Source organism: Manacus vitellinus, unplaced genomic scaffold (genome assembly GCF_001715985.3).
Source record: "Manacus vitellinus isolate BGI_N305 unplaced genomic scaffold, ASM171598v3 scaffold_19_pilon, whole genome shotgun sequence".
NCBI classification, from domain to species: domain Eukaryota; kingdom Metazoa; phylum Chordata; class Aves; order Passeriformes; family Pipridae; genus Manacus; species Manacus vitellinus.
This window is the reverse complement of record NW_021939395.1, coordinates 6603466-6630598: the sequence shown is the minus strand read 5'-3', so window position 1 is coordinate 6630598 and position 27133 is coordinate 6603466. Positions and strand designations below refer to the sequence as shown.

Below are 27133 nucleotides of genomic sequence, written 5' to 3'. Positions count from 1 at the left end.
GATTCTAAGAGAAAACCAGCAAATTACCATCTGTGAGCAGCTCTGAGGAGCTGCAGTGTCTTAAGGAGATTGGAAAAGGTCTTTGAAAGACAAACAGTTTGATGTTCCCAGATACAAGCAGTATCAGTGCTCACCTTTTGGTCCTGGAAATCCAATATCACCTGTAAGCCCTTTATCACCTGGGAGTCCAGGTCGGCCACGTTCTCCCAGGGCTCCACTCTCAGCACCAAATACATCTCCAGGAGCTCCTTTTATTCCAGCTAAGCCTGAAGCACCCATTTTCCCTGGCAAACCATCTGTTCCATCCAGTCCTGGAAGTCCTTGTGACCCTTGGTCTCCTCGAGGTCCAGGGAAACCTTCAAGAGAAAACCAGTAAAAGACACTCAGTAGAAGCACAGAATAGCTGCTTCCATTAGCATCTCGAACAAAACCAACATTTTAAAAAATTCCATGCAAGAAAAAGTTGCTTGAAAAGTTGCAGAATGTTTCAGTACTGAATTAGAAACAGTAACTGGTGATAGAAAGTCACCCCAGTAAATTCCCTCTTACCGGGTTCCCCTTGCAAGCCCATTATTCCTGGAGACCCTGGCTGTCCTTTAGACCCAAGTAATCCAGGTTGGCCTGGAATGCCAGAAAAGCCTTTGCTGCCTTTGGGACCTAAGGGTAAAATTATATTAATTAATAATGCTAACAAAACCAACAGCACAAGAAAACAGGTTCGGATCTTTTCTGCAAAGCTGATGCTGGATACCCTTGCTGGATACACAATTTAAGCTAAACAAAGTCTCAAAGCTATGGCTGCTCATGAGCTACATAAACACAGAAGCAGAGGGTTTGTGTTCAGAGGCTACTTGAAAGGGAAAAAAATGGTGCAATTGTTATGATACTCCATGGGTTCTGAGCCTAGTTACTTGGGAAAAAAAAAGACATTGTTCTGCCAGTTAATGCTCTGGAAAAACTACCACTTGGAGGAGGATTAATTAGGAGGTATTATCTTTCTTGAGGAATAAGTGCTTCTTGGTAGTCAGCCAGTGCATTACATCAGTTGTCTCCCTACCTGGCAGTCCTGGAAAGCCGGGAGTCCCCGGGGGCCCGTATGCTCCAGGAACTATGCAGGGCAAGGTGATACCTAAAACAAAGGAACACTGAGGCTGCACACAGTCCCTTTCAGGCAGGTGGTCAGAAGAGGAACATTTAATATCCAGATGCTTTTTACAGGACACATCACAAGTGGCTGTGAGGGAACTTCTCTGAGACATTTCCTCTTCACGTATTGTACAATAAAGAATGACATTTTCCAAAAAGCAAGCATTTGGGGTACAACTGACCTGGAAAGGGTAGTTTTAATTAATACTGTTCCATTCACCTCACATGGCCTTAAGAACTGTCTTGTGCAAGTTTTTCAAAGACACTTCTGTAAAATAGCACATTCTGTATTTTATATTATTAGTCAGCAGTAGAATACTTGAACAATGGATATTTCGTGTGAGGATCACTGAAATGTAAATAGGATTCTTTCCTTGTGTGTTTTGCAAAATTATGTATGCAAGTCTTGCTGCAAAAATTATATAAGCAAAACTTTACCTTCCCCAGCTTAATACTCTACTTTATCACAGTTTACACAATAATATCTGAATATCAAGGAAATTAAACAATTATGAAATCATCGTGTCAGGCATAAAAGTGAAATACGGGCAATTCCAACATTTTTGGGTAATCTCATAATACCAGTCTAGCTTTTTATAAAACACTGAGTTAGACTTCCAAAGCAAGACAGTTTCACCTTGTTTTACAGCACATGATATGAACTTGAGCAAAATTCCTCAGTGGTGTCTTTGACATGGTAACTTCAGTAGGTCACAGACACTCTCCACGTTTTTGTGATCAGACCTTTCAGTCTGGACAGCATAAGAAATTTCTTCCACCCACCCACATTTCTTCAATATTAGATGAAATTTCCTACATCAAAGGCTCTTTTAATGTATGCAAGTTATTTCCTAGTATGGAGGGAATGATGCATTCACAAGTTTTCTAACACATCTCTATGGAGGTGCAAACTGAACTGACTAATGACTTATTCACACTTTCCCACATATTTTGACTATAGATACTCTTCTACAAAGGACTGCTTATTGTTCCCAAAGCTTTGATGTAGCATTCATAATAAGCTGGTTTCTGATGTGCTCCACAGAATATCTGGAGTTCACATCATGCACAGAGCATTTTACTTTTACTTATCTCACAATGCAATTTTAATTTAGCAGATTTTGTAAGAGACAATTTACTGAACAAAGATGTAAGCATTCATAGCTATGAATTAGTAAAGCTTTTAGCATTTAGCATGTGACTTGAATTGGAAAAAAAGCTTATGCAGACTGTTCCTGGGGGACATTAATGCTAGCTGTCTCCTCACCCCATAACAACAACCCAGCGTGACACTGGTGTGAGGTAATATGGCATCTGGCATAGCCAGCAACCTTCCCAGCACTGTTCTGGCCTGGCTCTCACCTCCCCCTGGGTTTGAGAGTCCTCCGCCAACTCCTCACACTGCACTGGTCTTACCACCAAGTTTTTGAACTCAGACATCAGTTTATCAGTCCAGAAAGCTATGCTACAATATACAAACCTATGCAAACCAATATACAAAGCTATGCCTGCAAATACATTACTGATTCTGCATTATTGATACTGAAAGAATTACAAACCTAGAAGCCCAAGTACACACAGAATGAAAAATACACTGAAAATCAGCAGTGACAAAGAAAAAACACTGCTTGTCTTAATTTATATTTAAATGGCTGACATGGAATCAAGACACTGGGACTAGTTCTCTGCAGTCATTTTGTTATGAAAGTATTTTCCATAAATGTTTAGATGTAACTCAATTTGAGAATGAGCATGAAACATCATATATGAAGCATTATCAAACCCATATTTACTTTATCACTTGTCATTATGGTATGCTTTAGGTACATACAGTGGCACACCAACTAAGCCAAAGTGTAGCACCTGAGAAAGCAAACACAGCCCAGAGCTGGTTGCACCAGTCAAAACTGAACTCCCTACCTGACTGTGGTGACAATCTCTTCAATCAATTCACCAACACCTGTTCGTTCATACAAATTGTTATTTTAAAAAAATCTGGAGCTCTTATTTCAATAGCAGTAATAGTTCTGAAAACTGATTAAGACATCTCAGATATCAGTGAGTTACTATTTTTATCTGGACAATGAAGTAGGCTGTGCTTTTTTAAAAACCTCATATTATCATTCTTCTAAACTACCTTTGGTGTAAAATGATTCTCCAGCAATAGGCAGTGAGCAGGTCCACCTAACACTCTTAGTATTTGAGCACTGCTTGAGTATTTGTTGCTTATTATCTGTGTCCTCCTGAACATGACAACTTGAGAAAGCTGTGACTGCTATGTGAGGTTGGTGAGCCCATGAACCAGTTACAATTAATTTAAAGTTCAATCTTTAGCCTAATGCAACCTTCTAGCCTGGCTACAAGCACAGCAGTAAGTTCAGTGCCATTTGACTTGCAGCTTTGCACCTTTTCATGATAAAGGCAGACCCAACAACACCTACCTGGAGGGCCTGGAAGACCTGCTTGTCCTGGAAACCCATCTGCTCCTGGGTCACCTGGCGGTCCACGAACTCCACTAGGACCCGGATATCCAACGCCAGGAGAACCTATTTCTCCACGATGGCCCTTGGAGCCAGGTAGTCCCGGCAGTCCTTTTTCACCTGGGAAACCTAGGCCACCATCACCCTGTTCACAGCAAAGACAATTACAGCTGAAAATCAAAGATATATAATTTTTAAAACTGCATAAGAGTTTCGTTGTGCAAAGGTTCAGATGAGCCTGGAAAGGTATATGGAAACTACTGTAAATTATCTATCTTTATTTTAAAATGCAGGGAAAGTCAGTGACTATTCAAAAGAATATTTTATGTTCTATTTGCCAAAATGCAAATATTACATTTTCTGAAAGACATTTACTTTCTTTTTAATTAGAAAGTTTCTGGTGCGATTTTTCTATTTCAAGATTTCCCTTGTAGTTATGCCCCCAGTGTCTTTTATCTTTTAGGACACAATATAAAACAGAATTAGGGTCTACCCCACTACTGAAGCTTATCTTTTGACTGGGTAGCCAGAGGTATAAGGATTGGCAATTATTAATCCTGACAAAGACAAATTTGTGCTCCGGGATGTTGAGCTTTTTATGTATTTGGAGATTTACCACAGGGCTAATCACGACCAGTTAGCTAGGCCTGGCCACTGTCTCTGCTCCTTATTCCAGATTTGAAGCACTGCTGCTAAATTAATTTGGACTTACTGGAGGGCCTGGTGGGCCTGGCAAGCCTGGAAGTCCATCCCTACCAGGAGTTCCCGGGATGCCTGAAGGTCCTCGGGGTGCTGTCGCACCACGGTCCCCACGGGCACCTTTGGCTGTTGCATAGGATGGATCCCCTTTTTCTCCCTTAGGGCCTGGAAGACCTTGCTGACCAGCTGAAGCCTACACACCAAAAGATAAAAAAAACCCAGGAACATGAACATGCAGAGAAAAGGCTTTGCTTCTTAAAAATATATGAGGAAATGACTGGAGCTGGAAAGAATCTCCAAAGGGTTTCCTATTGTATACATTGCACTGGGCAAAAAAAAAAAAAAAAAAGAGGTTTGATTATTTTCAACTGTTTCTACTGTCACTACAGCTTTACATGGCAAGACAAACCCTGGTATACAGCACTAGAGAGACAGCAATCTTGTATGGCATCTGGGAACGTTATATCACTCATGATATAACAGGACCCAAGTACTGAATCTTCTTCCCTATTCCTTGGTGTGCTGCATTTACTGACACTAATAAAGATATTCTGAAGCTGAAAGATTGGTATCTTTATGGACCACAATTTTCAAAAGTAAATACTTAGAATGAGCAATGCTCAGCACTTTGGAAAATCCTGTTTGTTATGGCTGCTGTTTGATAAAACACCCAGCTCAACTCTCACTGATGTAATTAGCATCCAGCAGTCAGGAGGCAGACTGCATCTACGGTGCACAGTTTTTACAGCTATGAGCAATGATGTGGAAAGATCTCAGTGTCTGATTTTTCAGATCTTCTCCCCATGCACATGTACATCTGCTTCCCCAGTCAGCCCTCACTTAGAAAGAGCCCTGGGTCTAATCCATGTATGTCTACATCCAAGAAGTCCTGGGGTGAATAACTGCTACTGTTTTCCTCTTGACTGATGAACGTGCAGTTCTCAGAACTTAAGAACCATTTCTTCTCCCATTTTTTATAGGTGATGCTGTCTCTACTTTCAGCTTCTTTTTACAGATCAGTTTCGAGGTTGTTTTTTTCTTTTTTAAATCCAAACAAATAGAAGACATTATGGAAAAAAATAAAAATGTGTTCTGCTTTCACTACATTCAACACCAGCAATTGCACATGGGCACTTCTTCTCCTTTAATTCATGACAACCAATATAAACTCTTCCTGCCTTACCGGAGGGCCTCGCAGTCCTGGTGCACCCACAGTGCCTGGGTCTCCACCAATGCCCTTAGCACCAGGCACACCAGGGCTTCCCGACGGACCTGGTGGACCTGAGATGCCTTTTAGACCAGCTCTTGTAACTCCTCCATCACAAGCACAATCACCTGCCTCTCCTGGAAAATACAGTCAACACTCCAAACTCAGTTTCATTTGGATAAAGACCCTTTTCAGTTGCAAGAGCTTTAAAAGGAGTATTTGATTCCATTAAGACAAAGCCATTCTCATATGATTTGATTTTATGTCTCCTCTGCTCAGGTGATGAGAGTGCCAAGCAAGTGGAGCTCAGGTTTTCTCCAGCTGAATTTCTGTGCAATGCCCCTCACCAAATTACCATGTGCAGCATAAACCTCAGCACTTCTAGACCTCTTCCCAAAGGTTTAAACCTTCCTAAACAGATGGGCTTAGGAGAGCTTTAGGGAAGTCTTGTTGGTTTTTTTAGAGATAGTTATTATGTCAGAGAAAGCAACTCCATACTTCCACTCACAGTAGGTTACAATGACCCTCACCTGAATCTTTATATTTCCCTGAACTGTAATTGGCCATGGATCCAAACAATCACCAAGCACAGTGGTGTCTGCATCATAACAGCTTTTGCTGCTGATTCTGTCTAACACTAAGACCCAAATTCTCACAAATTTTAGCACAGAAGAGAATAAAATTGAGTTTCTCTGTCATTTACAGTCTGTATTGCCAAAAGCAGTGAACATGATTTTATTTCTAGGTCTCACTGTATCTTATGGCTTTAAAGCATAACTTACTTAGCTAATTTTCTGGGTATGAGATATTTATTGGCTTATTTGGCTGAGCAGAGTAGAAGGCAAAAATAGGATTTTACTGGCAGTGCTGGGCATAACTCTGTCTAAATTGTAAAGGCTGTTGGCTCCTTTAACCCAGCTCAACCTCCTGTGATTTGTCATAAAGACACATCTCATCCCTTAGAATATTAACCACGTATAAATGTATTTCTGAGGCCCAGTGACTGCTAAAAGGGTCTCCCAAAACAAGAGTCATTTACCTTTGTAGCCCTTTGGACCCAAAGCTCCTGGAAGCCCTCTTTGTCCAGGCTCCCCTGGGGCCCCAATCCTTCCACTCAGGATCATGTCTGGGGAGAATGAAGGGCCTATATGCAGAAAGAAGGCAAGGAAAAGCCATGAGAAGGCTGATTTCCAGCTCTTTACTGACTTATAGTGTCAGTTTTGCAGCTGACAGAAATGGCACTGGATGAAACCGCAACTGTGGAAGTTACACAAGGAGGTGGAACTTGGTTGGTATCATGGGTTGCAGTCCTCTGCCACATTCGCTTCCAGCTCCTCATACAGAAAAGCAAAAGCTCTCAAAACGGGGATGCAACAGAGTTTCATTCCCCTGCTCTGCCACTGCACCTTTTGGCAGACTTAGCTGGCCAAAGAACTCACCAAACTGTGAACAGGAGGTACAGAGAAGGGCAAATGGCTTCTCATTCAGTGGTTGCAGCTCAGGAAAGACATTAAATGGTGAAAAGTTTAAGGGGACTTGTCCTGTCCCTCACTTCATGACTGCAGGATTATTTTCTACATCTGTTTATATGCTGAATAGAATGAAACATAAGCTGACGGAAACAGCAGTGGAAAGTGATCTAACATAATCTAAAACTACACTGTCTGAAAACCCTTCCCCTCAGTGACAACAGTAAGACCGAGTGCTGACCAGCACCGTCTGATGTGCCACGGAAACAAACTGCAACCATCAGCTAAACACAGCCACAAGAGCTTTACAGACTCTGCAGAAAAGTGAGCCAGATTTGACTAGCAAACAGTTATTGATAAGAGACCACTTATTTCTTCTGCATAGAAAATCATTTCATCAGATCATGCTCACTGGCTCCATCATTGGAGCCTGTCCTGTTTTGAAAGGTTGGCTCTCAAAAATAAAACTGGCTGTTTGAATGCAGCTTATGGTGGAATGGTAAAACACAAAGTTTTGTAAAATCAACCCTTTTCATGTAATACTCAGTTTCTGAGGAAAATAAAACAATGCACATTTAATTAATAAGGCCATCTATACAAATGAACATGTAAAAATAAAATCACATTTCATTAGATCTGAGAACTGTCTCTTCAGGCATCCTATCTGACCCCTGGTACCCAAAATACCTACTCACAAGACAGATATTTACCTCAGGTGTTCATAAGGTCATGGTCTATTCTTTACCTAAGCTAATAAGAGACTAGCCTAGAACTTCAAAGTGTCATAAATTGTGTTTACATAACCTTATGCTTCAGTCTCTCAGGCTACCACTCTTAACAATAATTAGCTCTATTTTCTTACTTCATAGGAGTGGCTGCTGATATATTTAAGTTTGTGGGTTACAATCACAAAGAGGTGTCAGTCAAATATTTAAGATTTGCTAAATAAATAAATTTGTCTTGTTTCACTCTGAATCCAATACAAAAACAGATGTAAAAAATATACATACGTGGTGGACCAGGCAATCCTGGTGCTCCTGGCAGACCCGGTAAACCACCTCTGCCGGGAGGGCCTGGTAAGCCAATTGTTGCTCTTCCTGGTTCTCCCACTTCACCCTTCACACCTGGAATACCTGGAGACCCTCCAGGGCCCATTCCATCTAGACAACAATGACACAGTGAGCAGCTCTCCAGTAGAAAACACATTCTAGTACTTTTAATGCTATGAAAATTACTGTTGTGCCCTGAACTACAACCATGTTAGCACAGAACAATTTGTAATTGTACACGAAGGAAAAAGTACTAATTGGAGGCACCAACTGGCTTAAATTTACACACTCTTTTGGTCATCCAAAAAGCTTCACAGCACTGCATTTAAGTCCCACTAATGAATTAGACAAATAACTATGTAAGACTGAGGGAGTTCCTTTCACTGAGACAATTTCCTTAGTAGTTCCTAGTCTCTGGATCATTGCAGGCCAGAACTTCACAGATGACATTCAAGTGAAAAAGATCTCTTTTGAGTAAGATCTTTGATGGGGCAAATGGGTTGCACCAGCCATGGGCTTATCTAGACAATCTGCTAGCTCTTTACTGCAAACATGAAAAGTCATTAAAAAAATTTAAGAAGCATTCACTAGGATTTAAAATGTAGGAAGGGTTCTGCCAACCAACTCAGTCAAAATAGAAATCAAACAACAGCCTCCTGTGTGCACTGCTACACCAAATAGTCACACATGAACACTTACCTGGGCTGTCATAACTGTGGCACTAACTCTGCTCCCATCCAGGTCAACACAACTGGCTTGCCTGTGTGACATCCCTGTCTCCTATTTCTCATACAGCAGTCTGCAAATCAGTCAGCTGAAGGAGCAGGGACAGGCTTGCACCAATACCTTCACCGTCTCCAGGCCACTATCCAGATAATTCCCAGCAAAAAACACAGCAAACAGCTTGTAAGAGTACTGTAAGCAGCTGCTTTACCTATCTCCAGGCCTGGAAACCCTGGAGCTCCTGGAAGGCCTGGTAAACCACTGATCCCTTCATCTCCTGGAGGACCAGGTATTCCCGGGTTTCCAGGGTCACCTGGTGCACCTATTAGACAAAGAGGAAAACAAGGAAGAAACTCTCAGAATTTCTGCTGGAAAACTCTTCAGTCAGTTCCTGTAGTAGCCACTCATCTCATGGACAGCAAAGGCTGCCAAGCTGTTAGCAGGAAGCCTGTTAGTCAAAGTTAATAATAATGGGAAAAAAATCCTCCTGAGCTGTTATAGAGGTTGTTTCAAACTTGACTACATGTGAAGGAAGAAGAATAGGACAGACCATACAATTTGTCCCCTTACCTTTATGGCTTCACAGACTGTTCCCATTGAGGCCTCGGTCAACTGTGGCATTAATTAAGCTCATTTTCTCAACAATATTCTTACCACATTGAACAATTCAGAGCCCTCATTACCAAGCAACACAAGGAAGCCACTTTTCCCTGGTACACCGAAGACGGACAGAGTAGACACACAGCACAGACTCTGTGCTTACAAACAGTCTGCCTCCCAGGCACAAAATTTCAACCTGCCTTGAAACAGATCATCCTGCAATGTGGGGATGAAAGACTTTCTGTAAACTCTGAAGCTATAAACAAATGCCAACAATACAGAAATTAAAGGAAGAATAACAAGGGGTGGGTTAGACCCAATATACAATGTGGAGAAGTGGTAAAATACAGTAAGAAGGAAAGTTGGATCAGAAAAAGTGCTTTAGATGAGTTCCAAAACAAAAATGAAATGGGTACCTGAAATGACTACACCTTCCCTGTCAATAACGACAGGAGGGCCTGGGGGACCGATGTCACCTAATTCACCCTGCAGAGAAAACAGATTCATGTCACACTGAGATGGGTGATGGAGAGGAGGAGTGCTTGTCAGGAAACACACTGTATTGTGGTACCAATGTCTGTGGTCATTCTCTACCCATCATTCCTTGTGTTGGTGAAGAATTCACTTTGTTCTGGTATTCATAATCATCTGCTGTCCCGACTTACACCCTCCTGTCTGATGAAGCTGATGGCTGCCTCAGATAAGATGGCTGCTACTATCCAGCCATCCTCTGAAGGCATCCCACTACCTCCATAGGAAGCATGGACTTGTACATACAATGTGTACTGGAGACCAAGTATTGTATCAGCACATTGACCAATATCAGGTAGATGACATCTGTTCACCTTGTGGTAAAAGCTGCTATGAACATACTCATTTTTAAAAGCATCCATCACTGCAGCTATCTGTTGCCTTGGAATCCTGAATTTCAATAATAGGAGCTTCTAGGAAAATGTACTGCTCCATAAAATCATCCAGGTAGAACAAGCAAGCTGTTATCAACTGCAGTGTCACTCCATCCTCTCACTGATACTCCCAGAGAGTATCAGATCCTCTTTGAAATAGCAAGTGCAAAATCTGACTGCTGTCCAAATTACCGTCATATTTATCACATAAACGCCACGCAGTGAGCCAAGGCAGTGCACACTTTGCTGTTCTTCAAGTAATATTCCTTTGTACATAAACCTCTACTACTACATCTTCCATGTGCTTTGCATGAAAAACCCCTTCTGTACCTGTATTTCACGTCTACCAACCACAGAGCAATCTTGGTGGCAGATCAGTTTTTTTCACAGCGAACTACTATCCAATCATTTTCCACTCAGTTTACAGCTGTCTGACTCCTTAAATTGTGAGATACCCAGAAAATGTCTGCTATGCATTGTCTATCTCCAGTACGATGAACTGAACACATAATTTTCTACATTATCAGATCTAAGATCTCAGATAGCCTTGACAACTATCTTAACATTCACTTACTTCCACCTAATCTTGCCTCAGCTGTCCAGTAAATATGGCATTGGTGAAAGGATAAAGGAGACCAGAAAGTCTTCATCTACAATTCTAAGTCATGAACTTGCATGATTGAACATTGAAAAAATATTAAAATACCACAGTTCAACAACCAATCACTTTTATGCTTAACAATAAAGTAAGTGATGAATTGAAACATACTGAAAATTATAGTGATACACAGGTAAAGAGAAGGTTTAACTAGGGCAACAATGCTTATTTATTCCTACAAACATCTTTAAAAAAGCAACGCTTTAGTGAGAAGTTACCTTCATGCCTTCTACTCCATCCAGTCCTGGATAGCCTGGAACACCTGGATGACCCTGCAAAATCACACAGGGAACACTGATACAGAGTGAGACAATAAGTGGCATTATTTGTTAGCTGAGACATCTTCAGTGCCTGGACTTGAACCACAAACCCAACTCATCTGAAGAAGAAATAGAGAAAATTGATGGCATCAATTTCTCAGCACTTGTAAAATATCAGAGCTCCTTCAGGCCTCCCTGTGCTGTAAAGATGATGAGAACCTGTGAGGATGTGCAAGCCAGGAGGACACCTTGGAGTTCAACTTCAGTATATTTTGAAAAGGATGTACATAAAATATAGAAGAAAGTGACTGAACACGCAGGGTTAACTAGAGAGACAGATCAAGAGATTTAAATTTTATATGGACTTTCTACTTAGCTTCACTATTTTAAAATCCGTCAGAGAACTTGCAGCCACTAGATAAGGAAGTCAGTAAACCTTAAGCAGTTAGATGGCTTCTGTAACTGTAAGCACAGTAAAAAATAAAAGAAATCTCACCTTTCTCCCTGGAATCCCATCAGATCCATCCAGTCCCAAAAGACCCTAGAGCAGCCAAAAAAATTAACTTTCAGAGGCTTCCTCTCAGGTTCATCTTATTAAATCAGGCTCCAAATATCTCAGCACCAAAGAATGAAAAGTTAAAATTTTCAGAAAGAGAAGCTACCACTGATTTTCCTATCTCTCAAATATTAACAATCACAATGGGAAGAATTTAACAGAATAATTGATAAATGAAGTCTTATCTTATTTAGCCATTGTCTTTCTAATTGGCAGTTCAAGTTAATTAGGTCATGGTGTCTCAACTTCCTAAGAAGTTAGGTCATTAGCTTGTAATTATAAAGCCATAAATCTTAATGCAGTCAAGACTTTCTATCTGACAATTTATTCTGCATATGCAGAACAGAATGCCTTGGTCTTCCTGTTGTCTATAAGCACATCTCTGCAGGTGGTTTGAAGAACCACAGGCTGGTGTGTGCCTGAGCACGCTGTTAACTTCCACATTCATTGGCCAGACAGACCAATGTGTGGCCAGCTTGCCCCATTTTTTACCCAAATATCTATCTGTGTTCTCTCATGGCTGATTCTGGCACTGGCTAAGAGCTCATTAAAGTACATGCAAGGCCTCTTTATTATCTTCATTTGGACTTCTGCAAGCTTCCTTTTCTGTGAAGCTTTCAAAAAAACTGGCAAAACACTGGCCCTGCAGTATCAAGCCCTCCACTCAATACTTCATATGACTTTTTTGGGCTGCCTTGTCTGTGTACATCTTCATCTCACCTTTAATCTGAGGCTTTATTGAGGTAAGAATATCTACTTGTAAGAATATCTCTTGTTGTATGGTGCTGGCTACTCTGGGACTCAGTCCTATGTCTGAGACTCTTACATGCTTTGGGAATGCTTCTGTTCATGAAAGGCCCACTTCATGTGTTCAAAAACAGGCATTTAAGGACTTTGTGAAGTTACCTACCCTGCCACCTGGTAAGCCAGGCACACCTTTTTCTCCTTTTTCTCCAACACCTCCAAATCCCTGAGGAAAAATATCAACATTAAATCTGTGTTCTGTTTGGAACTGAACAGCACAGCCCTAAGTAAAGTGAGCACAAACCAATTTATTAACATAAACAGTACAACAGAGAGATAAAGGGAACTGACTGTTTCTGCTGGGACTATTTTGCCCCAAGAAGAAAACCTCTATCAGCCAGACTTGGCAGGATGTGCAGCACAGTACCTTCTTCACTCCCCAAGAATTCCATCCATTTAAATCATGGTACATATTCCAGTTGCAAATGCAAGGGACAGCAAAGACCTGCCAATGCTACTCTGTATTCCATTCTACATTTAGAAATTATTTGAAATCTCATTTCTTAACTCTGGCAGCTCAGGGGAATGCTCAGAGCACGTTTTTCACTTCTAAAGCCTCAGAATGACACAAAGCTAGCATTTTCACGCTCAACACTGGGAAATGTTTGGTGGCTTTCCCAGTCAGCAAGAAGTATCAAATCCAGAGACAGAACACCAGGATTTAATTTCAGCAAGAGTTACAGTAGTTAAGCAATTTTCAGGCTTCAGTCTTAAAATATCTTACGGTTGAGGTTAAGTTTGCACATATGTTCAGCTTCACCAGCTTCAATGGGTCTCTTGTGATGCATAAAGCTAAAAATGCACATAATGGAGCATGTCCAAAGAGGCTAATAACAAATTGTACTTCATGTACAGGTTTTTCTTGCACGTATTTCTACTAAGAACATCTGTACATTGAAGAAACTGGCAAACAATTTATCTCATTAGTCAGAAGTTCCTCAAAATATTTATTCCCTAAACTTAGTGAAACAACCTCTGTTTACAAAAGATTATAAGCTGGGAAATAGTTCTCTGGAATCCATGGATAATTTGTTGCTCTTGATTCATATAGAGAAGATGCTTAACATTGCTGAGTTTATGAGCACTAATGTTAAACAGCCCATTTTAACTGGTTATATATATATAGACAGACAGAAAGATCTGCATGTGCTTTACAGCTTTAAAGTAAAATAACAAAAGATGTGTTTAGACATAATTAAAGGGGGAAAAAAAAGAATTTTTAAAGATGTCTGTGGGCCATCAAGGAACACTGCCATCAAGTGGCCATGTCCCGGGTACAGCTACGTGCAGGTTTCCTCTGAAATGTTGGCTGCCTTCTAAGTGGATGGTAGGACAGCATTATCTTCCTTGTATCTACAGCACAAAAAAATACCAGATTAGAGTTCACACTCAGCAAAAGGTCTTGTGGACGTTCTTATCAGATTTTCAAAGTTCTCTGGTGCCTAGAAACTCCTGTGGAGATCTTGTGAGCTATTCAGAGAGTGTGGAACCATCTAACTCATAGTAGGTAAATATTAAAAACCCTTCTCTGTCCTTACCGGAATGCCAGGCAATCCTTTGTCTCCAGGTAATCCTTGAGGGCCCGGCTCACCCTGACAAGGGGGAAGAGACAAGCACAATAAATCACTGTGCCTGTGAAAGCAAGACTTTCCCCAATTCAGTCCTCATGCTCCTGACACCTAAAGCAAGGCCTTGTAATTTGTTTATCAGCAAATACACTGGATTTGTGTCACCATGTACCAGAAAAGTGTCTCTCAGCAGACAGACAGGTCCCAGATTAATTCAATATGCCTAATTTTAATGTGTGTAGAGAATTTTTAACAAGATCCATACAGCTTTTTTAAAAACACTGATGACCTCAATATGTATCTCAGAGAATTCCAGACTAACAAAATAAAGGTGGGAAATCTGATTGTTTCAGAGCACTGTGCACCAAAGCAAGAGCTGGAGCTTTCATTTATTTTTCTAAATTGATTGGAGTTTTTCACTTCAGTTGACACAATTTCACAAATCCAACAAAACCAGACTACAGTTCATTTATTTTTAGGATTAATGATGAAAACCTCAAATAGCTTTCAGATTTCTCCTTCTCAGAGGTGTGCATTTTGTAGTGGCTCACAATGCTCTGAGCTAAGAATATTTTTATTCAATAGCCATTTGACAGAACAAACTAGTACCGAAAATTCTTTTGATTCGGAAATGTAAGAGCTCTCACTGTCCAGTAATTTTGCTAATTCTTGAGTGAAGGTGCATGGGGAGGGAGAGGGTCTGTGAACTGCATTTACAGACCTTTTCTCCTTGCTTTCCTTTTGGAAATCCCATGAATTCCAGTATGCCAGTGGATGGTGGGGGACCTGGAGGACCAGGTAGCCCTACATCGCCCTGATGACAAAAGAGGAAGATATTAGGATATGCAGAACATGTTTAATTTTCTATGGAAGTGACCTGCAAATCAGAAGAAAAACAATTCTAATTATATCTCACGTATCTAAATCTGTGTGCCTGAATGCTGGCACAGGAGTTTGGTCATGGAAGTCAGAAGTTCAGAAGGAAAATTAAGATGACCAAAATGCATTTGTTTCCAAAGACTTGTGGGCATAAAAACATGGCAAGGGGGAAAAAAAAGAAAAGGCTCAGCACTTAAATCAACAGGAAAACATTCCAGAAAAACTCTGGGGAGAAATATCAAAGAAAAGAAGGGAAGGAGCTATTAGAAATGTAGAATGCCGAGAATTAATTTTAACAGCAGCAGAACCAAGTCTCAAATTGAGAACTTTAAGAAGCCCCATTATGCCAGTGTAAATTCTCACACAGAATGCAGGACATCCATTTAGGGTACTGAGACAATAAATTATGTGTTGGTTGACCCAAAGAATATCATGAAAGCTAAAAAGAATGAAGTCAGTGGAACAATTCAAAATGAGGTGAGGGTTAAAAGCAACTGAAAGAAGGAGATTGAAAAGATGTCTAAGGACCTCATGTCTTGATAACCACAAAAATACTCAATATTTTCCCCTTCCTCTTCTTCACCCAGAGAAAGCTCCCACTCTTTTTTTGTGTACCAACAGATAAGGAACCAGCAAGACTCTTTAGTATTTGGACTGTTAATCAGTCCAAGAGAGGAAAAGAAAAAGGAAAGGAAGAGAATGCTGGAATCTAGCAACTTTCTAGAGGAGTAAGCTGTGATGGAACACTAGAGTATTATTTCATGTTCCCTCCATAACAGAACAAGTTTCACCTACCTTTTCTCCTTTCTCTCCTTGAAAGCCTAATCCCATGTTACCCTAGGAGAGGAAAAAACCCAAGATGAACGAATAATAAAACAACAGCAACAACATCATCACTATCCTCTAGGCCCACAGCACTGTTTAAAAACACAACAATCAGGTGTAAAAGGAAGACAGGAAAGGTAGGTACTTACTTTTGGACCTGGTGGCCCAGGAGGACCCACTGGACCCTAGATATGAACAAGAGCAAGATTTTATTCCTCTTGACTTAATTAGGATGCAATTGAAGCAATGCTGGGATCTGCAGTGGTACCTGAACTTTCTTGCCTCCAAACCAAAAGTGATACACGTGGTCTTAAGTCTTCTCATCTCTACTAGTACAGCCCTTTGGCACTGTCCTTAATTAAGAGCAAACTTCAACTTAAAGTCAACAAACATGTAGCTTGTTTTTACCTCTTCCCAATGGAAACTCTCTTGTAGGATCTTGAAAAGGCAACTCTAGCACAGTTCATGACAACAAAGGCTCCGAACATGCAGAGATCAGACTATTCCCTCTAGTCCTGAGACCAGGAAGGGCTCAGAACAGTATAATGTAGTGTTTGTACACAGCACCCTAGAGCTTTGCTGGAGCCCTCACTCATGATTGTTGCTCTGGACACTCCAGAGAGGAGACCTGTGATCAGATTAAACTATCCAAGACTGAGCATTCTGTGCTTGAAGTCAGCTGTGCTCAGTCCTTTCAGATGCACACACACTTTTGCTCCTCGTCAGGACACAAATACAGAGCAGGAGGGAAAACCACCAAGAGTTTGAACTGTTCTATCAACAAGTGCAATGCCTGAGGTCTCTTACCTGCAAACCTGGTAACCCTATAGGGCCTGCAGAACCTACTGGACCTGGAAAACCTTTTGGGCCCTACAAGGAAAACAGGACAAGTAGTGAATGTGCAGCATTTACCCCATCAAACCCCAACCAAAGATGAAGTGAGTCTCAGGAAACATTAAATAATATCCCCTAATTAAGTATGCCAATTTAAATACTGTAACAATCTATTTCACATGATCAGATGTATTTTGGAAATCAAAGTTACAGAGTTCAGTGGTAGAAGGGAGTTTGGTTTGAAAAAGGAATAATGGAATAGATAATTCTGACTTTCTCCAGCATAATGTGGATCCACTCTTAGCATTACAGAGCTGGAACTCTGAGCTCACACTACTGCTATCACATATAAATACACATCCCAATAATCTGAAAAGTGTCCTTGAGAACTAATACCTGAAAATGTACCTACTTAATATTCTTTAAAATCATTATTTCCCAAATTAAATAACTTACAGGAATTCCATCCAATCCAGGAAGACCATTTTCTCCCTAGAAATTATAAATGAATGATAAAAATTACACAGGTCAAGGAAAATTATCAGGTCAAGTGTAAATGGGAAAGTAATTTGAAATCTGTGCTACCATATTTGAACTGGGTAATGGTGAGCTTCCAAAACTCAGGAGAAATTACAACCATTTTATTTATGTGTAACAAGAGAAAATTAATTTTAAAAAATTATAAGACCACTATAAATTATGCAAAAGCATACCATTATAATACAAAACTATCCGTATTTCCCATAAATATAGTAGTAAATAAATAGAGACCTACTTAACTTTTACCAACTTATGAGTGTACATAATGGGGTAGAATTTTACAAGAGTTCCTAATTTTGACCAATAAAGTCAGTGGGAAAGGCCTTATATGACAGAGGAAATTTCTTAATATTTTCAATATTTAATGAAGCATAAGGCTGCTAAAAATTGCTGAATTCAGCACCATAAGAGGTACTGAATCTTTTGTAGATTTATTCCAAAGTTAGTACTTCTGGCAAAAATCAAAATCATGGTAGGCTGGTGAGTGTTTGTTTCAAGGCAACAGAGAACCAAATTTTTTCCATAAGAATATTCAAGAACCTGTTCAAGAACCTAGTTTGTATTTTCTATACAAGAAAATAAAAATAAAAATAATTACAGACTTGATACAGACCTTTCAGGGTAAGTTCCTTATTGACTTCACAGCAGCAAAACATGAAATACTCTAAGTGGAATATGACTTCATGTATGTAAACCAAGAATATCACTGATTACTTACTAGTACCTTCCAGTACAAAAAAACACTGGGAGGCAGCTGGGTCTCACAGTAGGAATCATAACATGCACTGAGCAGGAACAGGATGAGCATCTCAGCATGGGAGGAACAAGATCTCTGCACAGACTAAGCAACTCCAAGTTCTGAGAGCATCCTGTGTTGTCATTAATGAAGTAATTCTTGGGCCTTTTTCACAGCTCTGCATTCAGACATGCCCAAGACACCCAGGACTGACACCATGAGCAATTGAACCTGCAGTGTCAGCCCTGCAACCTGTAGGATATCAAAGTATTCCTTGTATTGCATTTTCTCCTGTGTAATGACAAGTCTTACCTTCATTCCTTTAAGACCACCTTGAGCAAAAACAGGTTCTCCTTTAATGCCTTTTGGGCCAGGACGACCCTGGTTTTAAAAAAAAAAAAAAAAGGTAACAAATAAATTTTGGGGAAAAAAATACTGCTTTAGTTTTGAAAGAATCTATATTCAGCATAATGAACAAGGCAAACTCCTGGCTCCAGTAAACTGTAAAAGTACCACTGATCCTTTGTCAGAGAAGCTGTGCTATTGTGAGAACTAAAGACTTCCTGCAGCTTTAGAAACACAAGGTTCTGCAAATATCTTCTCTGGAATTTTCCTGCTTATATTAGCTTTCCCTTTTATTTTAGGCCTTTGACAACTTTAGATCCCATTTGAATTCATTTGACATGGTGTAACCCCCCTGTTCATATGCATAACAATGCCATCCAAGAAGGACCTTGACAGGCTTGATGGGTGGGCTCATGCAAACCTCACAAATTTCAACAGGGCCAAGTGCAAGACCCTGCAACTCAGCTGGGGCAATCCCAACCAGGGATTTAGGCTTGGCTGAGTGGATTGAAAGCAGCCCTGGAGAAGGACTTGGGAGTACTTGTGGATGAAAAACTGAATATGAGCTGTCAGTGTGCACTCGCAGCCCACAAAGCCAGCCCTGTGCTGGGCTGCATCCAAAGCAGTGTGGGCAGCAGGTCAAGGGAGGGGGTTTTCCCTCTCCACTCTACTCTTATGAGACCCCACCTGGAGTGCTGCATCCAGCTCTGGAGGCCACAAAGATGCTCCAAGGGCTGGAGCACCTCTGCTATGGAGACAGGCTGAGAGAGCTGGGCTGTTCAGCCTGGAGAAGAGAATGCTCCAGGGAGACCTCAGAGCCCCTTCCAGTACCTAAAGGGGAGTCTACAGGAAATCTGGAGAGGAGCTTTTTGTCAGGAGGTGTAGTGATAGGACAAGGGGGAATGGCTTCAAACTGACATAGGGTAGGTTTAGATGAGATATAATGAATAAATTCTTCCCTGTGAGGGTGTTGAGGCACTGGCACAGGTTGCCCAGAGAAGCTGTGGCTGCCCCATCCCTGGAAGTGTTCAAGGCCAGGTTGGATGAGCACCACTCTCTGTGGAGCTCTAGGGGAGCCCAGTTGAATATATTAAACATGTAACTTTAAGGTATCCAACGCAGACAAGATAAAACTCCAATCTGGTGGTAGAGAAATGTTTTCAAAAGTAAAAGATATACTTACTTATACATACATATAAAATAAATACCCTGGAAAGTGAATTCTATTTAGCAATCAGTGAGTCTGAAGTTTCTGGCTATCTTAAGGCCTCAAGGAAGGCATCCAAAATTTGATGAATAGACTTGAACATGTGGTAACATCCTTTCCTGAATCAGCATCCACTAACTTAAAACATGTCAGACAGAAGATGTTCCACACTTTCTTCTGAGTTGGCTTGAATAGTGCCAGTAACAATGGTATAATTTGGTGTGGGAGCATATTGAGTCCACAGGATCTTCATTTTATCCTCAGAGTGGAATTTCAGTAAGAAAATTATACTGAGCTCTAACAGTTGTAATAAACTCAGGGTTATCCGGGTTCTTCCTAAGTACTTGGCAGTTACTTCTCCAGCAATGTCATGAAAAGTAAATCCTGGCTTAGTGACTACAGAACACTGCATTTGAGTTGGGACGTACAGGCAGCCCAGGTAGGCCAGGAAAGCCATCTGATCCAGAAATGCCAGGACTCCCAGTGGTACCATTGCAGCCATCGAGGCCAGGCAGACCTCGAGGTCCAGGTTGCCCAGGGTGACCCTGTGTAAAGGGAAAACAAGAGAATGACTAACAGGATCGATTATTTTATTAGTAATACTGTTGTCTCCAGAAAACTGCTCTCTTCCTTCCAAATGGCAACACAACCCAAAAGAAATGCACAACTCCCAGGCAAGCTCAGTGTATGGCAGACTGCAACGGAACGAGCATCTTCAGCCAGCATTGTTTATCCTCCCTGAAGGTTCAATCTTAGAACACTGGCTGCATTCATCTGATTACCTTTTTCTCCAAGGGGTAATTTTCTGAAGTACATAACTTGTGCATGAGTAGGTCCCAAAAGGGCAATACTCATCCCACAGCAGTTCTGAAACATATGGCATGTAACAGTGTTAAACAGCACACAAGGGTGCACCTGACACCAGGAATGGGAGTTGCTCATGTGAAAACAAGAGCAGAGGCAGACTCAACAATACTGAGCATTTATAATTCCAATCTGCTTAGAGTTTCAGTGACTTCTCTTCCTTTCCAGCATGGATTCTTTCTTTTAATAGATCAACAGATGTTAAAGCTCCAGCATCAGGCCATTCAAGCAAAACAGCTTTACTTATTATAATGAACTTTAAACCTTAGGCAAAGCAACTGGGAGAAAGTACCAATTAAATTAACAACATTTTAAAAAAAGTATTTGTAATACCAATTATTAATCAAGCAGAGCAGAATTGAATTGTACCTAACTTTGATTTCACACCTCTTTTGCCCTGGTGCAGCTCTACTAATTTGACTGGAGTTCATGGTACTGGTGAAAAGGAAATCAAAGTTTGAGACTTTAGTTACTTTTTCTTCAGTGTCATACAGGTTATGTGAGGCAGAACACACAAAGGCAGAACTATCAGATACATTGCCCAGGTTTCAAGCAGCTCCTTATTCTATACTCCTTTTCCTATAAATGAGTCCTGTGGTGCTCAAAGACAGTGTTTTGAGGCAGGAAATAAAATTAAACTTATGGAGACAGTACTGGTAACTTGACAGTTCTCTCCCTCCCCTCTGCACACAGTGATCTTGATTCATCCCAAAAGTACTTTCATTTGAGCCCAAAGATCCATCCTTAAGATATGGCACTAAACAAGGTATGACTCACACTAGCAAAGTAAAAAAAATAAACATGGATAAAATGGAGATAAAGCAGAACATTAATAACCCTTCATGCCTGACACTTAAAACAAAACACATTTGCATCACTGAAGGTCTTCCCAGTCCAAGCCAATAGTATATGCTCTGATCAAACTCAATCACAACTTGACAGTAATGAAAAACCTTTGATCTAAGGATCTTAAAATCCCTTGTAAAAATGTGGGAATGCTATAGTCTTCATTTTATGGATGGGAAGCTGGGGGCACACAGTAGCAGAGTGACTATCCCAAGGATGTAGAGCAACTTAGGCCCTAATTACATAAATACTCAAGCTGATCACTGGTCCCAGCTGCTGCCAGGAGCACTATTGCACACTCCTGCTTACTCACAGCTACCTCCTCCCTGTGCTGGCACAGGCACAGGCAGAACAGATGAGTGAGAGCAGGAAACATCCACAGCAGAGAAATAACTGTTCTGTTTCTTAATGGGGTTAATTTTCCAGCCAGATGAGGTCCTTGGTCCAGCTCATTTGACAACTGCATTGAAATTCGTGGCAACAAAATGGAGAGAGCTCAGATCTGCTTTTTCTGTCAGTCAATAAGGTATAACTGAATGAATGGCAAGTGCATCTCAACCACAGGGTCAAGGCAGCTCACCCAAACAAGTTTAAATTTGAGATTTAACAAGGCATGGAATGAAGTCATCCCAAAGCATTAGCATCAGACACCACTGCATTAATAGTACCAGTTGCTCTGATGATTAAAGTCTGTTTGTCAAAATATCCACATGTGGTGTGCAAGCAGGGACTTGCCAGGCTCTGGTAAAGTAACAGGAATAAGCTGAAGCACCAATTTATTGCCACTTGTGTTTGTCTCTTAGAAATTATTTAATTCCCAAAGCAGGAACAAATCAGTGGCAACCCACCAGTATCTACCAGGTCTCTCACTTTGTTTACAGCATCAACAAAACCAGGAGCTATGTGGGACAAGTGCACACATATCTGGTTACAGCATAAGGTGACCAGCTGCAAGGTTCAGTGAAGCTGAAGGGCCAACATCTGCCCCTCAGGGCGAGACACAGGGAGTTAAGCTGCTAAAGCTTTAGTGCTGGCCAAGAGCCAGCCCTGGCAGGCAGCTGACTGCTGTCCTCATGTCCTGGGAAACGCTTTGGGTGAGATCTCCTACTCCTGCCCCAGTCTGTAAGTGGCCCAAAGGATTCTGGTATCCTCTTAATGTGTGAGAAGGGCTCACAGAGAGAGGACGTCAGTTCTGCTGACCACAGTGGTTTCTTATGTGTGCTCAATAAATCTGTGCCCGTCACTTAATCCCATGGCATCCATTTCTGTGGTTCTGAGCCAAAGCATGACACAGACTGACACACAGGCACACACATACACATGCTGTCTCTTGCTTTAGCAAAAAAATCCACAGGGTTTCCTACTTTCTAGCTAATCTGCTATCAGAATCCATAATGGTTTGTTTTAAGAACCTTACCTGAGAAGATACTGAACACTCACAACTGACTTCCTTGAGAGTTGTAAAGTTCTGCCTTAAATGAACCTTTTCCCCAAGGATTTAAAATACTGATTTAAAGAGCTGTTTTGACCTGAAAAAAATGGTGATTAATAGTTTCCTTGCTTTCACCTCCTCTAATTCCTGTTTTGGCAGATGTGCCAATTCAACACAAGCACTTCAACTGACTAAGGGAAAAGACTCACAGGTTTTACTTATACATGTCAGGGTGACTAATTTACAGATCTGAGTTAAAACACAGGCTGGAGAGGTCGCTTGTGGTCTCTGTTCTCACGAAAGGAGACATTCCCTATGAGACAGATAAGGAAACTTGAACTGGTTATCTAGGCCCTCACTTTATCTGACTCCTGCTTGTACACTGACACTGTGATCCCAAGGGACCTCTTTTCTAAATCAAACAGCACAAAGGAAACCCCGAGAGGAGAGCTCAACAAATATTTAAAAACAGAGAAACAAACGCAACTAAGAGTGAATACAAAACTAACTGAATAAACAGTTTTGTGGATTGCTACAGCAAAGTGGTCTTTCTACAGCCATCACCAAGTGCTTGTGTTTCCTCCAGGAGGGTCACAAAACTGCCTCTTCATGTAGCTCTGGCTTTCGTGGCACAGACAAGGGCTCACTTATCATAAAAATATTTCCTTTTACAACTCCTTGGACAGTTCATGAAAAGCCATACATATTTCCCAGCTCCAGCCTTTGCCAGAGGTGTCCTTGAATCTTGTCCTATAGGAAAAAATAAACTTCCAGAGTAGGGCCAAGGATTTAAGGGTTTCTTCTACAGCATGACATGAAAGCCCAGCAATAAACACATGTAGCTGCTGTATTTACTAGGTTAAAGGGATTAGCCAGGCCAGCTGCAACAACATGATTTACTTGCCACCCGCATTCCCCAAGGGAACTCTGTGGAATACCACTTCCCTTAAGGTCAATAGTGGGATTCCCCTCTGCATAACCATCTTGCAGTCCTTTGGAGATGACTAAACTATACCTGCCCAGGTTAACATACCAGCACACTACAGAGAATCTCCCTTCACATTCAGATGTGAATTCTTGTGCAGAGAAAGCAATATATTTTCACTTCTCTCTTTCATCTATCAGCACACACATGTGCTCTCTCCTTTGCTCTGAATTTCACACATCCATATAATGTGCATATGTTTGTATACATTTCACAAACCCAAGCTACTCCCTACCCTGAAATGCAATGGCAAAAGTGAAAATATTTTCTCAAGCAGTGGTGGGTGCTATTTTCACCCTACAATGGAAGCATTTATCTCAGTGGCTAGAATGTAGCCACTGGTTCCAGTAGGAACCAGTTTCCCTTCCCCCTTTTTCTGCCCTGCAGTTGTGGCACAGAAGAGACACAGTGTTGAGCACTCTACTGTTCATGACCAGCAAAATCTGCCTCTTTGCCATTCACCCACCTGCAGAATACTGTGAAGCAGGGAGAGTAGATCTGCATATGCTGATATGGTGGAGGCTTTGAATCCTCTCCTCTGCCTCCCCTACTCACTCCTTGGAATGCCTGTCGCTGCCAACTACCTGGCATTGGCTGTTGCTGTATCTCTGCCTCCCCTCACTGTTGGGAATCCCCTTTCTCCAGAGCCTCATCTGCAAAAATATCCTGAGAACAGCATGTTCCCACAGTGTGTTCAATTAAATTAAGTATTATGGGAACAGCTTGTTCTCTTCAGACCTAGAGAGTTGGTTGGTGGTAAAAGAAAAAAAAATTAGCAGCAAGGGAGTAGAGCAGGAGAGAAAACAGGCAAGGATGAGCAGAGGGGGAGTGAAGGACAAGGGCCAGGAAGGAACTGGAATCAAGCAAGCTCATTTATAGGGCCAACTGAACATTTTCAGCCAATCTATCGCAACAACTCAGTTGATAGGAAGTAAGAAAACACAGTTCAACAGTTGGAGCTCCTGGCCAGCTGAGGAAGCTAGGAAGATGAGTAGGAGTATGAGTATAGTCTGAAGGCACAATGATACAGAAAATGGAAAAATGTCATCAAGAAAATAAAAATAATTCTATTATCAGAAGGAGAAAGCAGGATGAGCTAAATATTGTAGGAAGGGGAAGAAAGTTTGGGGCAACTTCTAAAGCTGGCCCAGTTAAAATTTGCCTGAGGTAAAGCAAAAATCTTTGTAAAAATCACTGGGGAAAACCAAAGCAAAAGAAAGCTGGTCAAAACACTGTAGGCACACAATTTTTGTAAACAATTGTCACTAGAATGTTAAAGTCCTAAAGAATGGAAGAAACAAGAAATTCTTGATGGTTGGGGAAAGTGGTTACCGTGGTTAGCTACCCCTATCACCTGATCTAAACCAGAACTAGAGCCTAGTGAAGGATTCTCTGAAGGACCTTAGCTCTCATCACTGTTTTCAATCATATCATAGGAACAGATGATTGAGGGAGACCTGATAACAGCTATCACATACAAGAAGGCTACCACAAAGTAAGAGTGAACAACCTTCTCTCTGTGTTCCTGACTAGTAGCGAGAGAAACTAAGAAGTTTAAACTGCAGAAAGACTGAAGTTAGGCATTAGCAAAGCTTTTCTAACAGAGAAATTCATCTCCATCTTCACAAGGTTTTAAGAATTGATTAGGAAATACCTCCTAAAAATGGCCTGAAGCACAGCTGATCATGCTCGTTTGGCTCTCTGAGGTCCTTTTCTATTCTGTAAGTCTATGATTGTATGATACAGTCCAGACATAGTGCTGAGGGAACATGGTGCTGAAAGAAAAGCTTATCAATGATGCAGTGGATCCCCATGTAACTCAGGCTCACTTCCTCAAAGGTGTCAACTTTCTATTATCCTATAAGAGGATCCAAACCTCTTACAAAGCAGCATGGAAATCACCAGGTAAACTAACAAACACTGCCATTGTCCTCCCGAGAGAAGCAAGCAATTGCAAGGGACACTATGCATGTGCTAGGACAGTCTCATTGTGTTTTTGTTTGTGACTAACATTCTGGTAATTTATATCTATACATGCAAACTTACTGGGATCCCGTTGATGCCTTGAAATCCTGGAACTCCCATTGGGCCCTGAGAAAAAAGAGTACACATTATATTTCACATCATCAGTCGGGATATTGCAGTTACCTGGGAGATATTTTTCCCTCCCACACTTTTGGTTTAGGACTTTAGCTTTCAAAACCAAAATGAGCAAACTCTCCCATGCAGATTCTCTCTGACCACAGGGGTCAGTGAAGATAGGAACTGAGCATCTGAGCCTGACTGGATGCCAAATGAGTGTTTCTGGAATGTTTTAATCAGGCAATTTAAAGTAAAAATATAATCTCCTACTGCACATCTGGGGAAAACAAGATGCCAGGAAAATAAACAATCTGTTATAAACTTAACTCTCAGTGTCACACTTGACTTTCCAAGAGTTTCAACAGGACTTATGTGTTTTTCTGTCTGTATGTGGATAGGACCCCCAGAGATACGCAGACCACTGCATTAACTTCAGACCACCCTGCCCAAGTCACAAGTAATTACCACACTTTTGCTTTTACCACTCTTCTCTGGATAGTTCCAAAACAGACTGCGTAAGCAGAATATCCAGCCTAAGTTGCTCTTGTTTTGGAAAGGTAAAGTATATTGCTTCCACAAAGGATAAAGAGAGAGAATCTTATGGCATGCTGGTATTGCATATGTATCCATTTCAGTGGACAGAAACAATTCTGGAGTAAATAAGGCATATTTTGAGTGCAAGGAAATCAGTTCCAATCATTAAAGGATCCAGTACTTTGCATCAAACAGACTGGCAAGATCTCTAGATAGTCCCAGAATGCAAGTCTGCGTCCCAATGTCCCAGACGTCCTCCAGATTTAGAAACCAGCTGCAGCATGAAGATGAACTACCCACATATATCCAACTCTTTATTACAGAAAGCACTTTTTCATACTTCCATTCCTTCTTTTGACTAACTCCAAACTCCCCATTTGATTCTTCCTTCCTAAGAGGCGACAGCAGGATGGATCCTGTGGGCACTGAGACATTTCTCTGTTTGCTGTTCTGCCTATTCTTGCACCCTGCAATCATTGACACCTACCCCTTATAGGCTACTCCATTTAATATGACATAGTTTATAATATACTTTCTGTTAGAAGTAACTTTGTACCTGCCAAAGACTGCTTGCAACAGCAATAGTCACTGGACAATGGCTCACCTACCAGGACAGGTACAGTGTTCAGCAGCTTTGGGATCTGTATTCTCATTCAAAAATAAATGCAGACAATTCTCTAAAGGGAAATACTTGAAATGCTGTTGTGTTCTTACTCTTGGACAGGTAGTCTGAGATTGTCTTTATTCATCCAAAAATATATACAAGGCCATAGATCTATTGCAGGGACAGAAAAGTAACCACTGAGCTTACCTTGTCACCTTTCTGTCCAGCTGGTCCAGGTGGGCCCACTGCTCCTCTCTCACCTTTTGCTCCTGGCAAACCTTCTGGGCCAGTAAATC

General features: G+C 41.1%; 1 protein-coding gene across 1 annotated transcript in view; it reads right to left on the bottom strand.

Annotated features, from left to right (window-relative positions):
- The window catches only part of LOC103766680 (collagen alpha-6(IV) chain), a 41618-nt gene extending 15916 nt beyond the window's left edge, over positions 1-25702 (bottom strand). Inside the window, exons 1-22 of the mRNA XM_018070689.3 lie at positions 25664-25702; positions 19919-20035; positions 18251-18319; positions 17119-17154; positions 16636-16698; positions 15978-16013; positions 15799-15840; positions 14846-14938; positions 14095-14148; positions 12663-12722; positions 11693-11737; positions 11155-11208; positions 9790-9859; positions 8985-9095; positions 8012-8161; positions 6572-6676; positions 5509-5669; positions 4339-4518; positions 3588-3771; positions 1058-1129; positions 550-657; positions 135-356 (exon numbers count right to left, since the gene is read on the bottom strand). Coding sequence (XP_017926178.2) covers positions 135-356; positions 550-657; positions 1058-1129; positions 3588-3771; positions 4339-4518; positions 5509-5669; positions 6572-6676; positions 8012-8161; positions 8985-9095; positions 9790-9859; positions 11155-11208; positions 11693-11737; positions 12663-12722; positions 14095-14148; positions 14846-14938; positions 15799-15840; positions 15978-16013; positions 16636-16698; positions 17119-17154; positions 18251-18319; positions 19919-20035; positions 25664-25702 — 2071 coding nt within the window. The remainder of the gene's footprint in view (positions 1-134; positions 357-549; positions 658-1057; positions 1130-3587; positions 3772-4338; positions 4519-5508; positions 5670-6571; positions 6677-8011; positions 8162-8984; positions 9096-9789; positions 9860-11154; positions 11209-11692; positions 11738-12662; positions 12723-14094; positions 14149-14845; positions 14939-15798; positions 15841-15977; positions 16014-16635; positions 16699-17118; positions 17155-18250; positions 18320-19918; positions 20036-25663) is intronic.
- Positions 25703-27133: the final 1431 nt, after the last annotated feature.